Source organism: Hibiscus syriacus, unplaced genomic scaffold (genome assembly GCF_006381635.1).
Source record: "Hibiscus syriacus cultivar Baekdansim isolate YM2019G1 unplaced genomic scaffold, ASM638163v2 tig00112530_pilon, whole genome shotgun sequence".
NCBI classification, from domain to species: domain Eukaryota; kingdom Viridiplantae; phylum Streptophyta; class Magnoliopsida; order Malvales; family Malvaceae; genus Hibiscus; species Hibiscus syriacus.
The window spans coordinates 601,010-618,711 of record NW_024063358.1 but is presented as its reverse complement, the minus strand read 5'-3'; the positions used below and the strand labels follow the sequence as shown (position 1 = coordinate 618,711).

The 17,702-nt window shown below is 33.6% G+C and overlaps 1 protein-coding gene and 1 non-coding gene across 2 annotated transcripts; one reads left to right on the top strand and one right to left on the bottom strand.

Moving 5' to 3' along the window:
- Nucleotides 1-3,279: 3,279 nt before the first annotated feature.
- LOC120181790 lies at nucleotides 3,280-3,380 on the top strand. Its single transcript, XR_005521780.1, has one exon. It is a non-coding gene; the product is annotated as a small nucleolar RNA snoR1 (small nucleolar RNA).
- A 1,312-nt stretch (nucleotides 3,381-4,692) lies between these two features.
- Nucleotides 4,693-17,483, bottom strand: LOC120181630. Its single transcript, XM_039186721.1, has 10 exons — nucleotides 17,439-17,483; nucleotides 6,843-6,933; nucleotides 6,685-6,755; nucleotides 5,843-5,968; nucleotides 5,719-5,761; nucleotides 5,590-5,636; nucleotides 5,407-5,468; nucleotides 5,275-5,326; nucleotides 4,962-5,005; nucleotides 4,693-4,841 (listed from the first exon to the last, which is right to left on the bottom strand). The coding sequence occupies exons 4-9, from the start codon at nucleotides 5,951-5,953 to the stop codon at nucleotides 4,964-4,966; spliced, it is 357 nt and encodes a 118-aa protein (XP_039042652.1). The 5' UTR covers nucleotides 5,954-5,968; nucleotides 6,685-6,755; nucleotides 6,843-6,933; nucleotides 17,439-17,483; the 3' UTR covers nucleotides 4,693-4,841; nucleotides 4,962-4,963.
- Nucleotides 17,484-17,702: the final 219 nt, after the last annotated feature.

Below are 17,702 nucleotides of genomic sequence, written 5' to 3'. Positions count from 1 at the left end.
CAAGACAACTTAATCCAAAGTGTGCTAAAGATGCCTTTGTAGATGAATCTATACCTATTGAGCCTTCCACATATGAAGAAGCAATAAGCCTAGAGTGACAGAAAGCTATGAAAGAAGAAATTAAAGCACTAAATAAAATCAGACATGGGATTTAGTTCCAAAGCCAAAAGATGTGAAGATACATGTAAATGGGATTAGAATGTGAAGACTCGATTATATAACTCCATTGAAAGGTATAAAGCTCGACTTATTGCTCAAGGTTTCTCTTAATAATATGGACTAGATTGTGAATAAATATTTAGCCTTGTGGAAAATATCACAATAATTTGAGTCTTACTAGCTTTGGCTGCTAGTAAGTCTTAGAAGTTGTGGCAGATTAACATCAAGAATATTTGCTTACATGGAAAACTTAACAAAGACATCTATATAGAGCAACCAAGATGCTTTGAGAGCAAGATTCATCCCGAATATGTCTACAAGTTAAAGAAGGCACTCTCTGACTTGAAACAGGCTCCAAGAGCATGGTACGAGAAGATCAGTGAGTTCTTGATTCAAAGTGATTTTACAATTGATCCTTCAAATTCTAGTTTACTTGTGAAAGAATACCAAAGAAAACTAGCCATAGTGCTAGTATATGTGGATGGCTTAATCATCACGAGAAATCATTATGACGAGATCCAAAAAAACAAGAGAAAATCTTTCTATCATATTTCATATGAATGAGCTTGGAGAATTGAAACATTTTCTTGGACTCAAAGTGGAGTAGACAAAGGAAGGATTATTTCTGGGACAACATAAATATACATGAGATCTTTTACAAAAGTATGGGATGTTTAATTGTTGTCACTGATTCGACTTGGATACCTCGTTGACCATATATGATATGTTCTCATTCACCCTCACCTGCATATTCTGTCGAAGATGCTTGAGTGTTTTGCTTTACATCCATGAACCTCCAATCTAAGTCGGCTGAGTCTCAGTTGAAGTATGATATGAAGGATAAAACCAAAACTTGCCTAAGATGCAAAATAATAATTTTGAGATGCGGAAGAAGATGATGACAATAATTTCTTCAACTTTGAAAATTTGGCCTTATCTTGTTCACATTGTCATCTCTCTTTCAGTGTCACGAGATATGGTTTCCCATTTGTTTCGTAATTTCGGAGATAAGGAGAATGGTTAAAATCTAGGTAGATATGTGTAATCTCGTAACGTACGAGAATTGAGAATTGGTGATTATTTTATTGCTCAATATAGACATCGTGCTTTCTCAACCAATCTTCGTTATGCTTTTCACGTTAATTAATTTTATAGAGCTCGTCCATCTCAAATATTTACGTAGGAATAGGTTGATGAGACGTAAACTGTAGCAACACTTTATCAACATCATGCACCTTAACAATCGGGACATGTAATAAAGGTGTTACAACACACCATAAGTCCGACCCATCAAAAAAATCTCGGTGGCAGTAATCGGTAGATCTCGTCGTCATAATACGAAAGCCAAGAAAACTGGGAAAATAAATTATAAAAGTTATTATATATAAAGTTGAACAATTTCAAAAAAATAATGAAATAATTAATATAATGCAGTTGAATATTTATCGTATATCGACCGGCGATATTGATCCTCATTCGTATATCTTTTCTCGTAGCACCCACCAACTTGGTCTCGGTTATTTTATGGTGTCATCTAAAAAGATAAAAATAAAATAATAATTAAATAATATAAAATTAAAAAATTAGTTTAAAAATGAAGTTACAAATTACCTTGTAGTCAAAGGAAACTCAACTGGGGCTGATGTAATTGGCGTAAAAAATGGTAACTGATACCATGCCCAAGACTGTAGCAGTAACAGAAAGCCAGTTACATCGACTTTTTAGCCTATTCTGACGATTGCCACCTTACATAACTCATAGTATAAAAAGGCCAAAATCGTCAAGCCTCAATTAGTATTACAGCACTCAATAAAATTATTCAATATAGGCAGATATTAATTGTGTGCCAAATTACCAGATTTATCTGATAATAATATTCCTCCAATCAATTGGAGAAGATACACTAGGGCCGCAAATATGACATCATCTTCGTTTTAGTCGTTCGTCACTTGAAATTCGAACTCCAACCAAGTTATTTGTATCTGATACCCCTCTACGACCTCTGTTGGTGGTTGTCTTCCCAAAGTTTCCTGAACAATAGTGAATGGGTTGTACTCATTCTACCCCACAACAATCGTCCCATTAACCGGAACACTCAGTTGGTAAACAACATCTTCCAGCATAATTGTCTCTTCACCACTGAAAAATGAAAAGTATGCGTCTTGGGCCTCTACTGTTCAATCAAATCCCCAATCAATGTCGGTTTCACCTTAAAACTATGGAGAAATATGACTGGATACATGCTTGATTGTTATGGATATATAATGATTTGTTGATACAGATCTCCCAATGTCATTCATCGTTGACGAATGCCATATTTTTCTTCCAGACGGAGTTTCAATGATGAAATATAGACATTATCAAGGCGTAACATTTCTTGTCGAGAAGACATTTTTTGAGAATTCTTCAAAAACAACATTTTTTCTCAAATTTTTTTTCATAACAATGTATGGTAAAAATTCTAAACCCTAAACTCCTATTTATAACCTCAATCCCGACAACTATAAACTGCTACTTTTTGTTTAAAAAAAATAAGGCGGAACACGTCACCTTGAAGTGACGATTTCCATATTGACTGTTGGCAGCTGACTGTTGCTGTTGCACATTGTCCAACGACTATAAACGACTACTTTATTTGAATTCAAAGGAAATCGTCACCTCGAGACGACGAGTTCATCCGTTTTTTTAAATCATTTAATTTTTCAAATTATTTCAATAAAATTAATTTCTATATATGACGAGTCCCGTTAAATTCATTAAAATAATGATCCATGTGGGGCCTACTTACGTTGGACCAATAAAAAAATATATCTTGTAGAACTCGTCACTTCGAGATGATAAATTCGTCTTGTACTGAAACAAATGTCGAAGATCTCAAAATAAAAGTGGAGTTGCCGTAGTTTGTTAAATGTATTTTTTTTTGCCGTAATGGGCAAAAAAAACCACCATCCCTTTGCAATTCACAGTTTAAACGTAAAACCCTAATTCTCTTCCCGCCGCGGGCAACATCATTCCTGCATTTTTTTTATACCTTGTTTTCTGGGTTTTCATTTTCATTTGTGCATTTTGTTTCTTTCTTACCAAACAAACGTAAGTGAAAGAAATTAAAAACGATAAGAAGGCGAAGATGAATAGTGCCTTTTTATAATTTATGACACCTGTTGTATGAGAAAAGCTTTTTTAAAGCTTTCCTTTGAGCAGAAATAACAACATTCTGAGTCTTTCCGGTGCTGTTAATTTTTTTTTGGGGTTTATTTTGGAAAGAAAGATTTTTTTTTCATTTTTATTTAATTTTAATAAATTTTCAAAAAATTTAAAATTATTTCGTTTTTCTTTTTTATTCTTTAATTTTTTTTCTTATATGAACAACTTGTTTACTCAGTTTCATGAGGTACAAAGAGTGAAAATAGTATCAATGTAATTTATCACCTCTCATAAAATGTTAATTTTCGCTTTACTCAATGTTCAATTTTGGTTAAGCCCCTAGTTAGTTGAGTTTACCTCCAAATTGTTAATAAAAATGGATTTTAATTACATCTTTAATTATTAAATTAAGATTCTAATTCTAAATTTATCTCTCAACCTTTTAATGTTTTAATTTTATAGAAATAGATTCTGAAATTTCTGAATATTCTAATTTCATCAACTCTTATTAGTTTCTAAATTATTAAATGTTCAAAATTTTCTTTAAATTATTAGTGTATATTAATTAAGACCTTAATAAAATAATTATAAAAAGTATTAATTATTTTATAAACAATATAATAATGTGATGTGATATAAATTAATGTTGATTTTAAAACTATTAAAAGATTATTATTATTATATTGTATATATCGATGTGTATATGATAATAATTTTTATAATAATTTTATAAAGCGAAGATTTAATTGATGTATACTAATAATTTGATAGAAACATTCAAAAGTCATATATTAGGGGATCACATCAGAATGTTTAAAAATTTAGAATAAAAGTCAAGGGGTGAAATTAAAATGTTTAAAAATTTTGAGATTTATTTAGAATAAAAGTAAATATTCAGAAGCTTAGGGGTAGTTTATAATAAAGGTCCATAGCTAAGCAATAAAATTGTACCATTCAAAAATTTAAGATTAATTTAAAATGAGAGTTATAATTTGATAGGTAAAGTACACAAATGATCTCTTAACTATAGGATTTTGCTTTGTTGAGTCTGTTAACTATTAAAAGTTATCCCTCAACTATAGGATGTTATTTTATTGATTCTCTTGATTATTAAAAGTTACAAAATGGTCATCAAACTATTCATTATGTTTTAATAGTTAGGTAATCATTTTTTAACTTTTAATAATCGAGGAACTCAACAAAGCATATCCTATAGCTGAGGAACCATTCTGTAACTTTTTGTAGTCGGGTGACTCAACAAAGCAACATCCTGTAATCGGAGGATCATTTGTGTACTTTACCCTAATTTGATAGCGTGTGATGTAATTAACTAAAAAATGACGTTAAAAAGTGCTGAACCGAGATAAAATCAGACAAGCTCTTCTTAACCTGAAAATACAGCTTTAACATTCTAGTAAATGTACATATAATATGGAGGTCAATAAATACAGCAAAGTTACCAGAGACTGAGATTCAAGCAATAGCGTCTCAAAATTTGCAGGAGTCCAGCTTCAGAGGCGCCGGGCACACGGTGTACACTAGAGAAAAAAAAGCAGCAGCAAATACACTACTATATACCTAGAAAAAAATGCTCTTTTAAAATCTAATGAACCCTAACATCGATGGAGAAATAATCAGGCAATTCAACTGTTGTTTAGCTTCACTCTGTGTCGTTGGCCAATGCATTTAATTGTTTCTTTAACTGCACGCAAAGTAAAATAAACTTGATTTTCAGACATTAGGTCAAAAGACCAATTTACAACCAAAACAAGTGATCGGATATGCACGACTATATTCCCGAACTCAGATGTTCGTGTTGGATAAGAATATGTATTCGGCATGGTTAGGTTCATTTATACTATATTTTTCATATAAACGGAGGATTAGATCTCCATACCCATTTCCAACATGTATAGGATCTGAGTAGTTCGAATACATAAAGAGTAGGAGCAACATAGATAATGAACGAACCTGCATGTTCTTCATTTTGTGTCTCTGCAATTCCTCACTGAGGTTCCCCATACTGACAACACAAATAAAGTTTCAGTAAAATGTGTATGATAAAGAAAGCAAGTCCACAACATTTTTTGCTCCGCCTCGTACCTCTGTTGCAACTGAAGCACCTGGAATTGTAGTTCTCTCTCCCTTGAAGAGGAAGGTGCTATCTGCACATCGGCATAAGCCGGAAATCATGTTATAAGGAAGCATATGTGAAGAGAGTAACTGACACCATGGAATATCCCATTAAGAAAGATCTTTTGGTTATGGATAAGTTACGGTTGATACCTGCAAAAGGACATTGATGCCCGACTCCGTCAAACCCCCAAGCTTACTTGTATAAGTAACACAAGCCATATTTAACATTGTATATTTCTTCTACGATTACGCAGAAAAAAAAGCAGTATAGAGGTTTACCAGAACTTTGCTCCAAAAGTTTGATTAGTCTAATGATTTCTTCCTGTTGGCAATCATAAAAATAAGAACTTGTTTTACAGGCGATCTCAATGAGATGAGATAGCACATACAAACACAAACGTACCCTTTGCATTGTGTTCTGTTGCAAAATGCTTTGTAGAGATGGGAGAACTGCACTAACTGTAGGGTTTTGAGATGTTGGACTCGTTGTACCTCCGGTAATCGGGTTAAACATGAAGTCCGTGAGTCCCTGAATGAGAGAAAATAATGGCAATGGTTACAAAGCCATTGCCTAAAAGATAAATTAATAAGTTCAATCCTTATCATTCTGCATCTGAAAAACAGAGATAATATAGTCATAGAAGACAGTTGGGTAGAAGCAACTTCGTAGGCTACAATGAGGAAACATAAGCCAAAACTTTCTCATGGATAACAATCCAGGATAAACTTAACAAAAAAACAATGACGTCTAACATGAAAAATATATTTGAAATTAGAAAATGCAGCTGTCGTAACAAGCAAATTAAATGCATAATCAAATACAAGATGATCACTTGTAACAAACCAAAAATATGAAACCAAAACCTTTAGTGGAATCATTTAGAATATAGCCCTTTAGCAGAATTATAACTTGCACAGCGTGATGTTAAAATGTAACAGTTGATGACATTATATGTTATATAATTTTGTTGATGCAGCATTTAGATGATTCCTAACAAATGGTGGCAAACTTCGCAGACATTTATCGATATGGATAAATTTCACTGCAGTAGATCATAACAGATAGGAAGATACAGACATGCCCATATATGCAACAATTCCCAACTGTTAAACTGTTTTCAAGTAGAGGCTGTTTATCAGTAAAAAAGATGCATGCTATTGCACAACAGCAGAACAATGTACCGAATAGGATGCATAGCTTCTTAAAACAGATGAGCTAAACTTTTCAATATATTGCAGATAAACCTTGGGACTGAGTTCAGCTGAAGTCACCTTAAAGAGTCCCCGTCGAACAATTGCTCCCTCTGATGCATCCTCTGATAAGTAAAGGCGGGAAAGAAACCAAACGAAGTTTGTTAGGCTACAAAAACGTTACATGGTTCTTAAGTAGAAAAAGGAAATACCTGATGAAGGGTAATTTGTTTCTCTCCTCCAGCGATACAACAATGGACCACTGTAGTTGCGTGCAAATGAAATTTGGGCTGTGGTAAGTCCCTTCAAAAAAAATTTGATAAACCCAATTTAATACAGATTATGACAAATTTTCAATAAAGTAAATGACAATGAAGTATGTTTTTTAATTCAGGACAGTAGGGTTAATGACCAAGTCAAGAAGACATTCCCTATGTCATGTGTAGCAAGTCATACATCTAGAACTACCGACTACTCTTAACTTGAAATCCACAGAATTTAGGAACTCATCATATGCTGAGCTTGATAGGTTAAATGATCTTTGTAACCCCCTCAGACCGATGCGGATAGCCCGATCTGATCTGGAGTGTCATATTAGGGCCACCGGAGCGACCCACTGTAAAAATAGCAGAAAATTTAAAACTTTTCTTAAAACATGTAAAATCATAAATGATTTATTATTATTCAGAAATAAAATAAGTTTTTCAAACTCAAATATAAAACAAAATACAATTCACATGCCCCCTAATCACATGTACCATTCTCTGCAAGCAATGCCGGAAGAACTACCTTACTGATGTCGATAGCTGCACTGATACAATTCTTTTAACCTGCAATGTTGAGTAATAGAGTGAGCTTCGGAAAGCTCAGTAATACAGAACTACCAGATGATGCTACATGACATGTAGATAAATTGAAAGTCATATAATTTCCTTATTGAATCATACGTATACCAGTTTGTAGAATAATTTGGGGTTCCCTTAGAAGTTCATCGAGTAGAAGCCATGAATCTCAGTTCATAAGAAACCTTTCAAAGTATGACAATTTCAGGAGATCGAATAGGATGTCTAGTGTGTTCCAACAGTATAATAAAATCATAATAGGTATACTTATCAAATGATAGTTCAGTAAATCTCATAAAATCATAATGAAATTTAACTTTTGAAAATCATAGTTTAAACTTTTTTCTTGTACACCATCAGTAATTTCCAAAACTATTTTTTATATAGCTTACTCTAAGCACACAGCAAAAAGAAAGCCAACCTAAGGATAAGCTTTATAGCTTGTATCCTTAAGCCCGTAAGTCCAAGTCCATATAGCTTACCCTAAGCACACAGCAAGGGAAGCCAACCTAATGTATCTTGGGGCTCCAAGAGTCACATTAGGCCCATTTTGTTTATTAGCTGGATCAGAGCTATACTATTGTAATTCAATCCAAAAGTTCAATTGCACCATGACACAAATTCCATAAATCATCACATTAAATTGGTGCATCAATAAAACAGTAACCAAAGAACTCAGTGTACCTCATATTAAAACCAATAAAACAGTTCAGTAATAATTAGGGAACACGCTAGAGGATCCAAGTATTTTTTCAGAGGCATTTTGTAATTATCGGTAAGGATAACATGAAGCTCGTGCAATTTGATCGGATTCTAAGAACAAGGTCCTATTGGAGAGAATCGATTATTAACCGATCTAATCAGACATTTAAAGTTGATACTTTAGAATTCCACTATGATTCATGTGCATCAGGAAAGCGTTCCAGAATGCCCAGAGTGATTTGAGCTAATAAAGGAGAAACGAAGCTTCAAGATATTTACAATCCATGTTAATTGATCGGTTTATCGAACAATTCGAACTGAACAAGCTCTCTGAACTAATGCATGTTGACCCGTCAATTTACTGCATTTTCAGAGTATTTACTCTTTAATACCAAAATTCTTGTCCATAAATCATGTTCGTAATCATCGCTGAATAGATCTTCCAATAGTCTTTATTTCATTTCCATATTTCAACGATATCAGGAAATACATACGTACTTGATTCATGTTTTATGACCCATAAGGATAATTCATCATGTAAGTTCAACAGTGTTCCCAAACTCATCAAATCACCTATTTAATCCTCAGTCATTGAGGTTACTCAGTTCGTTTATCAGTCAAGTCTATCCCGATTACTTCAGAGCTTTCCAGATAATCCAGACGTTTCTGAATTTCATATATATTGTACTTCCGTTTAATTTAATTTGGTCTTCGAGGTTGATTTGTCTAACAAATATTCATTTCTTATTATCGAATGCGACCTAGAGTTGAGTTGAGCTGAGTACTTTCAAAATTATCATTGAACCACACTTGAGAAGACGAACACGCATTCAAGTAACATCTATACATTTCATGTACTGACATATACACTAGAATTGATTGCTCGGCTTAATATGTGATCCATAACTTTTAAGAGCAGTACCATATCCATGTTTATTTGGATTCCTTAATTAATCCAACACTTCTATTAATTTTAGGTCATAAGGGTATTTTGGTCATTCTGGTGCCCAGTTTTATTCCATTCTTTTCATAGCTCGAGGATATCCAATCATTCCTGAGCTTGGTAATATTCTTGAGTCTTTTTCATTACAGGGGTATTCTGATCATTTTACAGATCCGGTGTATTTCAATTCTTTCCTTCAATTCTGTCTTATTATTTAATTCCAACTTATCATTTATTTTAGACCTTTCAAATAATTCTTACAAAAGAGCACCCTCGATAATTTATTCTTAACTCGAAGATTTTCAGATCGATTATCTTCTCAGATGTTACCAATAGGTTATCAGAAATTTTATGTACAAATAGGATCTTAACAATTAAATACGTAATTCATTGAGTTAAGTACAAATCCTCCAAGAACTTTCTCATTCAGGGTCAACTCGAGCTATTTTTACCTTTCAAGGGCATTTTCGTAATTTTTTAACTAGATGATTTCGGTATTAACTCTTAACGAGCATACTTATAATTTAAAGATCCTATGGTTAGTTGTTTTCTCGAACATTCTCTGATCTTGAAATGATTCCTTAACAGACTTCTAGTATCTTGCAAAATCCCTATTGAGGTTAAAAACCGGTTATCCATAATTTCCAAGTAAAACTAACATTTCTTATGCACATCAATAAATTTATCAGATCAATATGTCTTTTCAGATTTACTAATCCACTTCCAAGGACAATTCTTGTCATTTCTAACATAAGGGTAATTTCGTAATTTTACATAATCGAAATATTCTCATAATTTCTTATATAAGTACCTTTAACATTTAACCTTTGATGATATAAAATATAAGTTACAAATCCAGGGCTGATTTCTTTATCACTTATCACAAACTTGTAATTTAATTCTAACAATTCCTCAATCTCTTATATTAGTCATTCGATCCGTATTCAGTTACAGAATTTCTACCACATTCATATCAAGTGAATAAATTATTCAACTCCACAAAAGTGACCAACGTTATCTTATTCATGCATTTACCAATATCAACATGTTCCATAAAGCATAAAGAGGTAGTAAAGTATTACCTCGATTCTCGTGCCATACTGATCGACCATTAATTTCCATTTGAATGTCCTCGATCTTGAAATCAACTTCCAATAATTCCTCAGATGCATATCAACAGAAATTACAAAAAAAAAACGGAGCTTAATTCTGAAAAACGGATCGAATCGGGTGATAAATAACTCAAAAACAGCTTACCGAGTTCGAATTTGACGAAACAAACTTCATATTCAGATTTAGGACGTCAACAAAACCCAAAATATGACTCTTAAATTTAATCTCACCAACTTGCTTTCTAACTTCCATCTTTTTCTCATGAACACGGACCATCCACCGTACAAATACGACTTCAAATAATTTTCCTTTCCATAAAAATAAATTATTAGAATCTAATTAATAATTTGGGGACTCAATTTGCAAAACTAAAAACTTGAAGAGCCAATAATATTTAATTACTAACACCATGGACTAAATTATTCTTATTTAAACCATTATGTCATAATCATAATAATATGAAAGCTAAAAGACAAGATTAAGTTTTTTTTTAACAAACTTGGATGACTAACCTAGTAATTTCGCCTTCCTCATTTTATCACATACTCAAACTGAAACCAATGGAATGCAAGAATACCTCCCCAGTATACCAATTTCCGATGGCTCAAAGCACCGACTCAAATGAGCTAATAATCGATCCTCGGCGATGCCGTTTGATACGTTGACTTTCAACAAAGGTTTTAGCCTCTCATCAGTTCAACAATCGCCGATTAATTGCATATCTAAAGCTTGTAACCATTGAAGAACCCTATAATCTCTATCGCTCTATTGAAGCAACAAATCCACGTCATTTTCATCAACGAATATGTCCGTCAATCGTTCCGCGAGTCTGATTCAATTCCTTATCTCACCGTTTTGTCTCGTGCCTGATCCAGATCCAACGCCACACGAGGTCTGAACAACACCTTCCTTTCATTCTTTTGATATGTTTCTTGATCTCTTAAGCACAAGCTTCACCGTGCATGTAAACTTTCAAGATAACCTCTTGAGGTTATTGAGCAGATTCTCCTTTAGATTCATCTCATTTCTTTGCATCTTCTTCAACCTTTTTCTGCTCCATGGTCCTGACGAAGATTAAAGAGATTGACGAGGCTTATCTTGGGTCAACTATTAAAAACGTTCGTTACTGTTCCGGTTTACGCATGACTTCAGCACTGCTCTTGAAATCGACGAACTCGGCTTGGTGATTGCTTAACAGCTCGGACCCTCTCTCGACCACTAACTGAAGGTTCTTTTCGGTGTTTTTGTCGATGTTAACAGCCCATATTAGCTTCTTCCTGCATATAAAATTCTGCTTTGATGTCCTGTTGTGAAATCCGCTCACTTCCACCACATCCCCTAATCGATATCGGTATAGCCCAGTAAAAGTAGTGAGGTCAATCTCATATTCTTGTCTAACCTTGACTTGTGACAGTAGAACAGGTTCATCTTCAATGAAATCAATGCTTCCCAAACTCGAATCTTGATTCAGGTAGTAGAGAAGGATCCAAGTTAACCCCGATGAAGTTGTTCCTTATGAAGCTGTTGTACATGCTGGAATTTTGAGTGGTGAGGGTAACGATAAGGTTCCAGACAATGTCATTATTATTAATCTAATCCACCCAACAATTTGTCCTCTTTTACCTACTCTATCCTCATCAATTTGTTTAATAATATAAAGATATGATAAAATAATTATTTGCCAACTAACTTCATATCATTTCACATATTTAAACTTAAAGAAATCTAACCCCATATTAGGGTGTGACAATTCTCCCCTCCTTAAAAAAATTTCGTCCTCGAAATTTATTCATATCACATAATTGCAGAGATGAAACTTCCATCAGTTCTTTCATATCTTTCAGTAGCTTTTACAGAAGTATCGATACTCAATCCTTAACCAGCTGAGTATACATTTTTCTTCAGAACTCTTCCTCATTCCAATAAAAAAAAGCAGAACGATAATATCCTTGTAGAATCAATTCAGCCTTGGTTACGAAAATAAGCTCATAGAGTTGTAACATATCTCAATTCATTTCTGTAGTCGGGTCAAAATTTCTTGAATGAGTAACTCTCACATGGCTCATGACGTACTTTACAGAATTTAAACAGACATTACTGGTATTCGTTTATGCAATAGTAAAGTCTTAACGGATAGAAAACTTAAGTTGCTCGTTACAGGTAGGGACTCAACTTTGGACTTCAGGCTCAGAGAAGTACGATTGTAGTCTAGGGGCATGTACTGATCAGACATCTTTTGACATTTAACCGACCGGTCTATCATGAAAATTTTGACTAAAACCAAAGCTCTTATACCACTTAATGTAACCCCCTCAGACCGATGCGGATAGCCCGATCCGATCTGGAGTGTCACATTAGGGCCACCGGAGCGACCCACTGTAAAAATAACAAAAAATTTAAAACTTTTCTTAAAACATGTAAAATCATAAATGATTTATTATTATTCAGAAATAAAATAGGTTTTTCAAACTCAAATATAAAACAAAATACAATTCACATGCCCCCTAATCACATGTACCATTCTCTGCAAGCAACGCCGGAAGAACTACCTTACTGATGTCGATAGCTGCACTGGTACAATTCTTTTAACCTGCAATGTTGAGTAATAGAGTGAGCTTCGGAAAGCTTAGTAATACAGAACTACCAGATGATGCTACATGACATGTAGATAAATGGAAAGCCATATAATTTCCTTATTGAATCATACGTATACCAGTTTGCAGAATAATTTGGGGTTTCCTTAGAAGTTCATCGAGTAGAAGCCATGAATCTCAGTTCATAAGAAACCTTTCAAAGTATGACATTTTCTGGAGATCGAATAGGATGTCTAGTGTGTTCCAACAATATAATAAAATCATAATAGGTACACTTATCAAATGATAGTTCAGTAAATCTCATAAAATCATAATGAAATTTAACTTTTGAAAATCATAGTTTAAACTCTTTTCTTGTACACTATCAGTAATTTCCAAAACTATTTTTCATATAGCTTACTCTAAGCACACAGCAAAAAGAAAGCCAACCTAAGGATAAGCTTTATAGCTTGTATCCTTAAGCCCGTAAGTCCAAGTCCATATAGCTTACCCTAAGCACACAGCAAAGGAAGCCAACCTAATGTATCTTGGGCCAAGAGTCACATTAGGCCCATTCTGTTTATTAGCTTAATCAGAGCTATACTATTGTAATTCAATCCAAAAGTTCAATTGCACCCTGACACAAATTCCATAAATCATCACATTAAATTGGTGCATCAATAAAACAATAACCAAAGAACTCAGTGTACCTCATATTAAAACCAATAAAACAGTTCAGTAATAATTAGGGAACACGCTAGAGGATCCAAGTATTTTTTCAGAGGCATTTTGTAATTATCGGTAAGGATAACATGAAGCTCATGCAATTTGATCGGATTCTAAGAACAAGGTCCTATTGGAGAGAATCGATTATTAACCGATCTAATCAGACATTTAAAGTTGATACTTTAGAATTCCACTATGATTCATGTGCATCAGGAAAGCGTTCCAGAATGCCCAGAGTGATTTGAGCTAATAAAGGAGAAACGAAGCTTCAAGACATTTACAATCTATTTTAATCGATCGGTTTATCGAACAATTCGAACTGAACAAGCTCTCTGAACTAATGCATGTTGACTCGTCAATTTACTGCCTTTCAGAGTATTTACTCTTTAATACCAAAATTATTGTCCATAAATCATCTTCGTAATCATCGCTGAATAGATCTTCCAATAGTCTTTATTTCATTTCCATATTTCAACGATATCAGGAAATACATACATACTTGATTCATGTTTTATGACCCATAAGGATAATTCATCATGTAAGTTCAACAGTGTTCCCAAACTCATCAAATCACCTATTTAATCCTCAGTCATTGAGGTTACTCAGTTCGTTTATCAGTCAAGTCTATCCCGATTACTTCAGAGCTTTCCAGATAATCCAGATGTTTCTGAATTTCATATATATTGTACTTCCGTTTAATTTAATTTGGTCTTTGTGGTTGATTTGTCTAACAAATATTCATTTCATATTATCGAATGCGACCTAGAGTTGAGTTGAGCTGAGTATTTTCAAAATTATCATTGAACCACATTTGAGAAGATGAACACGCATTCAAGTAACATCTATACATTTCATGTACTGACATATACACTAGAATTGATTGCTCGGCTTAATATGTGATCCATAACTTTTAAGAGCAGTACCATATCCATGTTTATTTGGATTCCTTAATTAATCCAACACTTCTATTAATTTTAGGTCATAAGGGTATTTTGGTCATTCTGGTGCCCAGTTTTATTCCATTCTTTTCAGAGCTCGAGGATATCCAATCATTCCTGAGCTTGGTAATATTCTTGAGTCTTTTTCATTACAGGGGTATTATGATCATTTTATAGATCCGGTGTATTTCAATTCTTTCCTTCAATTCTGTCTTATTATTTAATTACAACTTATCATTTATTCCAGACCTTTCAAATAATTCTTACAAAAGAGCACCCTCGATAATTTATTCTTAACTCGAAGATTTTCAGATCGATTGTCTTCTCAGATGTTACCAATAGGTTATCAGAAATTTTATGTACAAAGACTGGATCTTAACAATTAAATACGTAATTCATTGAGTTAAGTACAAATCCTCCAAGAACTTTCTCATTCAGGGTCAACTCGAGCTATTTTTACCTTTCAAGGGCATTTTCGTAATTTTTTAACCAGATGATTTCGGTATTAACTCTTAACGAGCATACTTATAATTTAAAGATCCTATGGTTAGTTGTTTCCTCGAACATTCTCTGATCTTGAAATGATTCCTTAACAGACTTCTAGTATCTTGCAAAATCCCTATTGAGGTTAAAAACCGGTTATCCATAATTTCCAAGTAAAACTAACATTTCTTATGCACATCAATAAATTTATCAGATCAATATGTCTTTTCAGATTTACTAATCCACTTCCAAGGACAATTCTTGTCATTTTCTAACATAAGGGTAATTTCGTAATTTTACATAATCAAAATATTCTCATAATTTCTCATATAAGTACCTTTAACATTTAACCTTTGATGATATAAAATATAAGTTACAAATCCAGGGCTGATTTCTTTATCACTTATCACAAACTTGTAATTTAATTCTAACAATTCCTCAATCTCTTATATTAGTCATTCGATCCGTATTCAGTTACAGAATTTCTACCACATTCATATCAAGTGAATAAATTATTCAACTCCACAAAAGTGACCAACGTTATCTTATTCATGCATTTACCAATATCAACATGTTCCATAAAGCATAAAGAGGTAGTAAAGTATTACCTCGATTTTCGTGCCATACTGATCGACCATTAATTTCCATTTGAACGCCCTCGATCTTGAAATCAACTTCCAATAATTCCTCAGATGCATATCAACAGAAATTACAAAAAAAAACGGAGCTTAATTCTGAAAAACGGATCGAATCGGGTGATAAATCAGTCAAAAATAGCTTACCGAGTTCGAATTTGACGAAACAAACTTCAGATTCATATTCAGGACGTCAACAAAACCCAAAATATGACTCTTAAATTTAATCTCACCAACTTGCTTTCTAACTTCCATCTTTTTCTCATGAACACAGACCATCCACCGTACAAATACGACTTCAAATAATTTTCCTTTCCATAAAAATAAATTATTAGAATCTAATTAATAATTTGGGGACTCAATTTGAAAAACTAAAAACTTGAAGAGCCAATAATATTTATTTACTGACACCATGGACTAAATTATTTTTATTTAAACCATTATGCCATAATCATAATAATACGAAAGCTAAAAGACAATATTAAATTTTTTTTTAACAAACTTGGATGACTAACCTAGTAATTTCGCCTTCCTCATTTTATCACATACTCAAATTGAAACCAATGGAATGCAAGAATACCTCCCTAGTATACCAATTTTCGATGGCTCAAAGCACCGACTCAAATGAGCTAATAATCGATCCTCGGCGATGCCGTTTGATACGTTGACTTTCAACAAAAGTTTTAGCCTCTCATCGGTTCAACAATCGCCGATTAATTGCATATCTAAAGCTTGTAACCATTGAAGAACCCTATCATCTCTATCGCTCTGTTGAAGCAACAAATCCATGTCATTTTCATCAACAAATATGTCAGTCAATCGTTCCGCGAGTCTGATTCAATTCCTTATCTCACCGTTTTGTCTCGTGCCTGATCCAGATCCAACGCCACACGAGGTCTGAACAACATCTTCCTTTCATTCTTTTGATATGTTTCTTGATCTCTTAAGCACAAGCTTCACCGTGCATGTAAACTTTCAAGATAACCTCTTGAGGTTATTGAGCAGATTCTCCTTTAGATTCATCTCCTTTCTTTGCATCTTCTTCAACCTTTTTCTGCTCCATGGTCCTGACGAAGATTAAAGAGATTGACGAGGCTTATCTTGGGTCAACTATTAAAAACGTTCGTTACTGTTCTGGCTTACGCATGACTTCGGCTCTGCTCGTGAAATCGACGAACTCGGCTCGGTGATTGCTTAACAGCTCGGACCCTCTCTCGACCACTAACTGAAGGTTCTTTTCGATGTTTTTTTTCGATGTTAACAGCCCATATTAGTTTTTTCCTGCATATAAAATTCTGCTTTGATGTCATGTTGTGAAATCCACTCACTTCCACCACATCCCCTAATCGATATCGGTATAGCCCAGTAAAAGTAGTGAGGTCAATCTCATATTCTTGTCTAACCTTGACTTGTGACAGTAGAACAGGTTCATCTTCAATGAAATCAATGCTGCCCAAACTCGAATCTTGATTCAGGTAGTAGAGAAGGATCCAAGTTAACCCCGATGAAGTTGTTCCTTATGAAGCTACTGTACAGGCTGGAATTTTGAGTGGTGAGGGTAACGATAAGGTTCCAGACAATGTCATTATTATTAATCTAATCCACCCAACAATTTGTCCTCTTTTACCTACTCTATCCTCATCAATTTGTTTAATAATATAAAGATATGATAAAATAATTATTTGCCAACTAACTTCATATCATTTCACATATTTAAACTTAAAGAAATCTAACCCCATATTGGGGTGTGACAATCTTCCTATATTTTTCTGAGAAAATTTTCTTAAATTATTTTATCATGTTTGATGATAAGGTTTTGCAGCTTGGGGTAACTCACTTAGAACAAAGCTTACCTGTCACCATTTCTAGTGTCCTTTTTAGGAGAGAAGGGCACTAGAAAATATTGCATCTTTATATATACAAATTATATCTATAACTAGGAAACTCTAAGTTAATAAAGATATTAATCAGAGAAGATATGATCCCTTAAAATAAGAGATTGTAACGAAAGAATATTCACAGAATCCCTTAACTGAAGGGATGGTAACAACTCATATATTTCTATAGTTCCTACACCCATCGAACTAGAGAATATACATTGTATAATCTCAGCTTGA

Bases quoted from the DNA above. Each gene is read 5' to 3' on its own strand.
- LOC120181630 (XM_039186721.1), bottom strand. From the start codon at position 5,953: ATGTTTAACCCGATTACCGGAGGTACAACGAGTCCAACATCTCAAAAC. The intron at 5,762-5,842 runs GTACGTTTGTGT...GATTGCCAACAG, and splicing joins AACAGAACACAATGCAAAGG to GAAGAAATCATTAGACTAAT. The intron at 5,006-5,274 runs GTTCGTTCATTA...CTTTGCGTGCAG, and splicing joins ACAAAATGAAGAACATGCAG to TTAAAGAAACAATTAAATGC.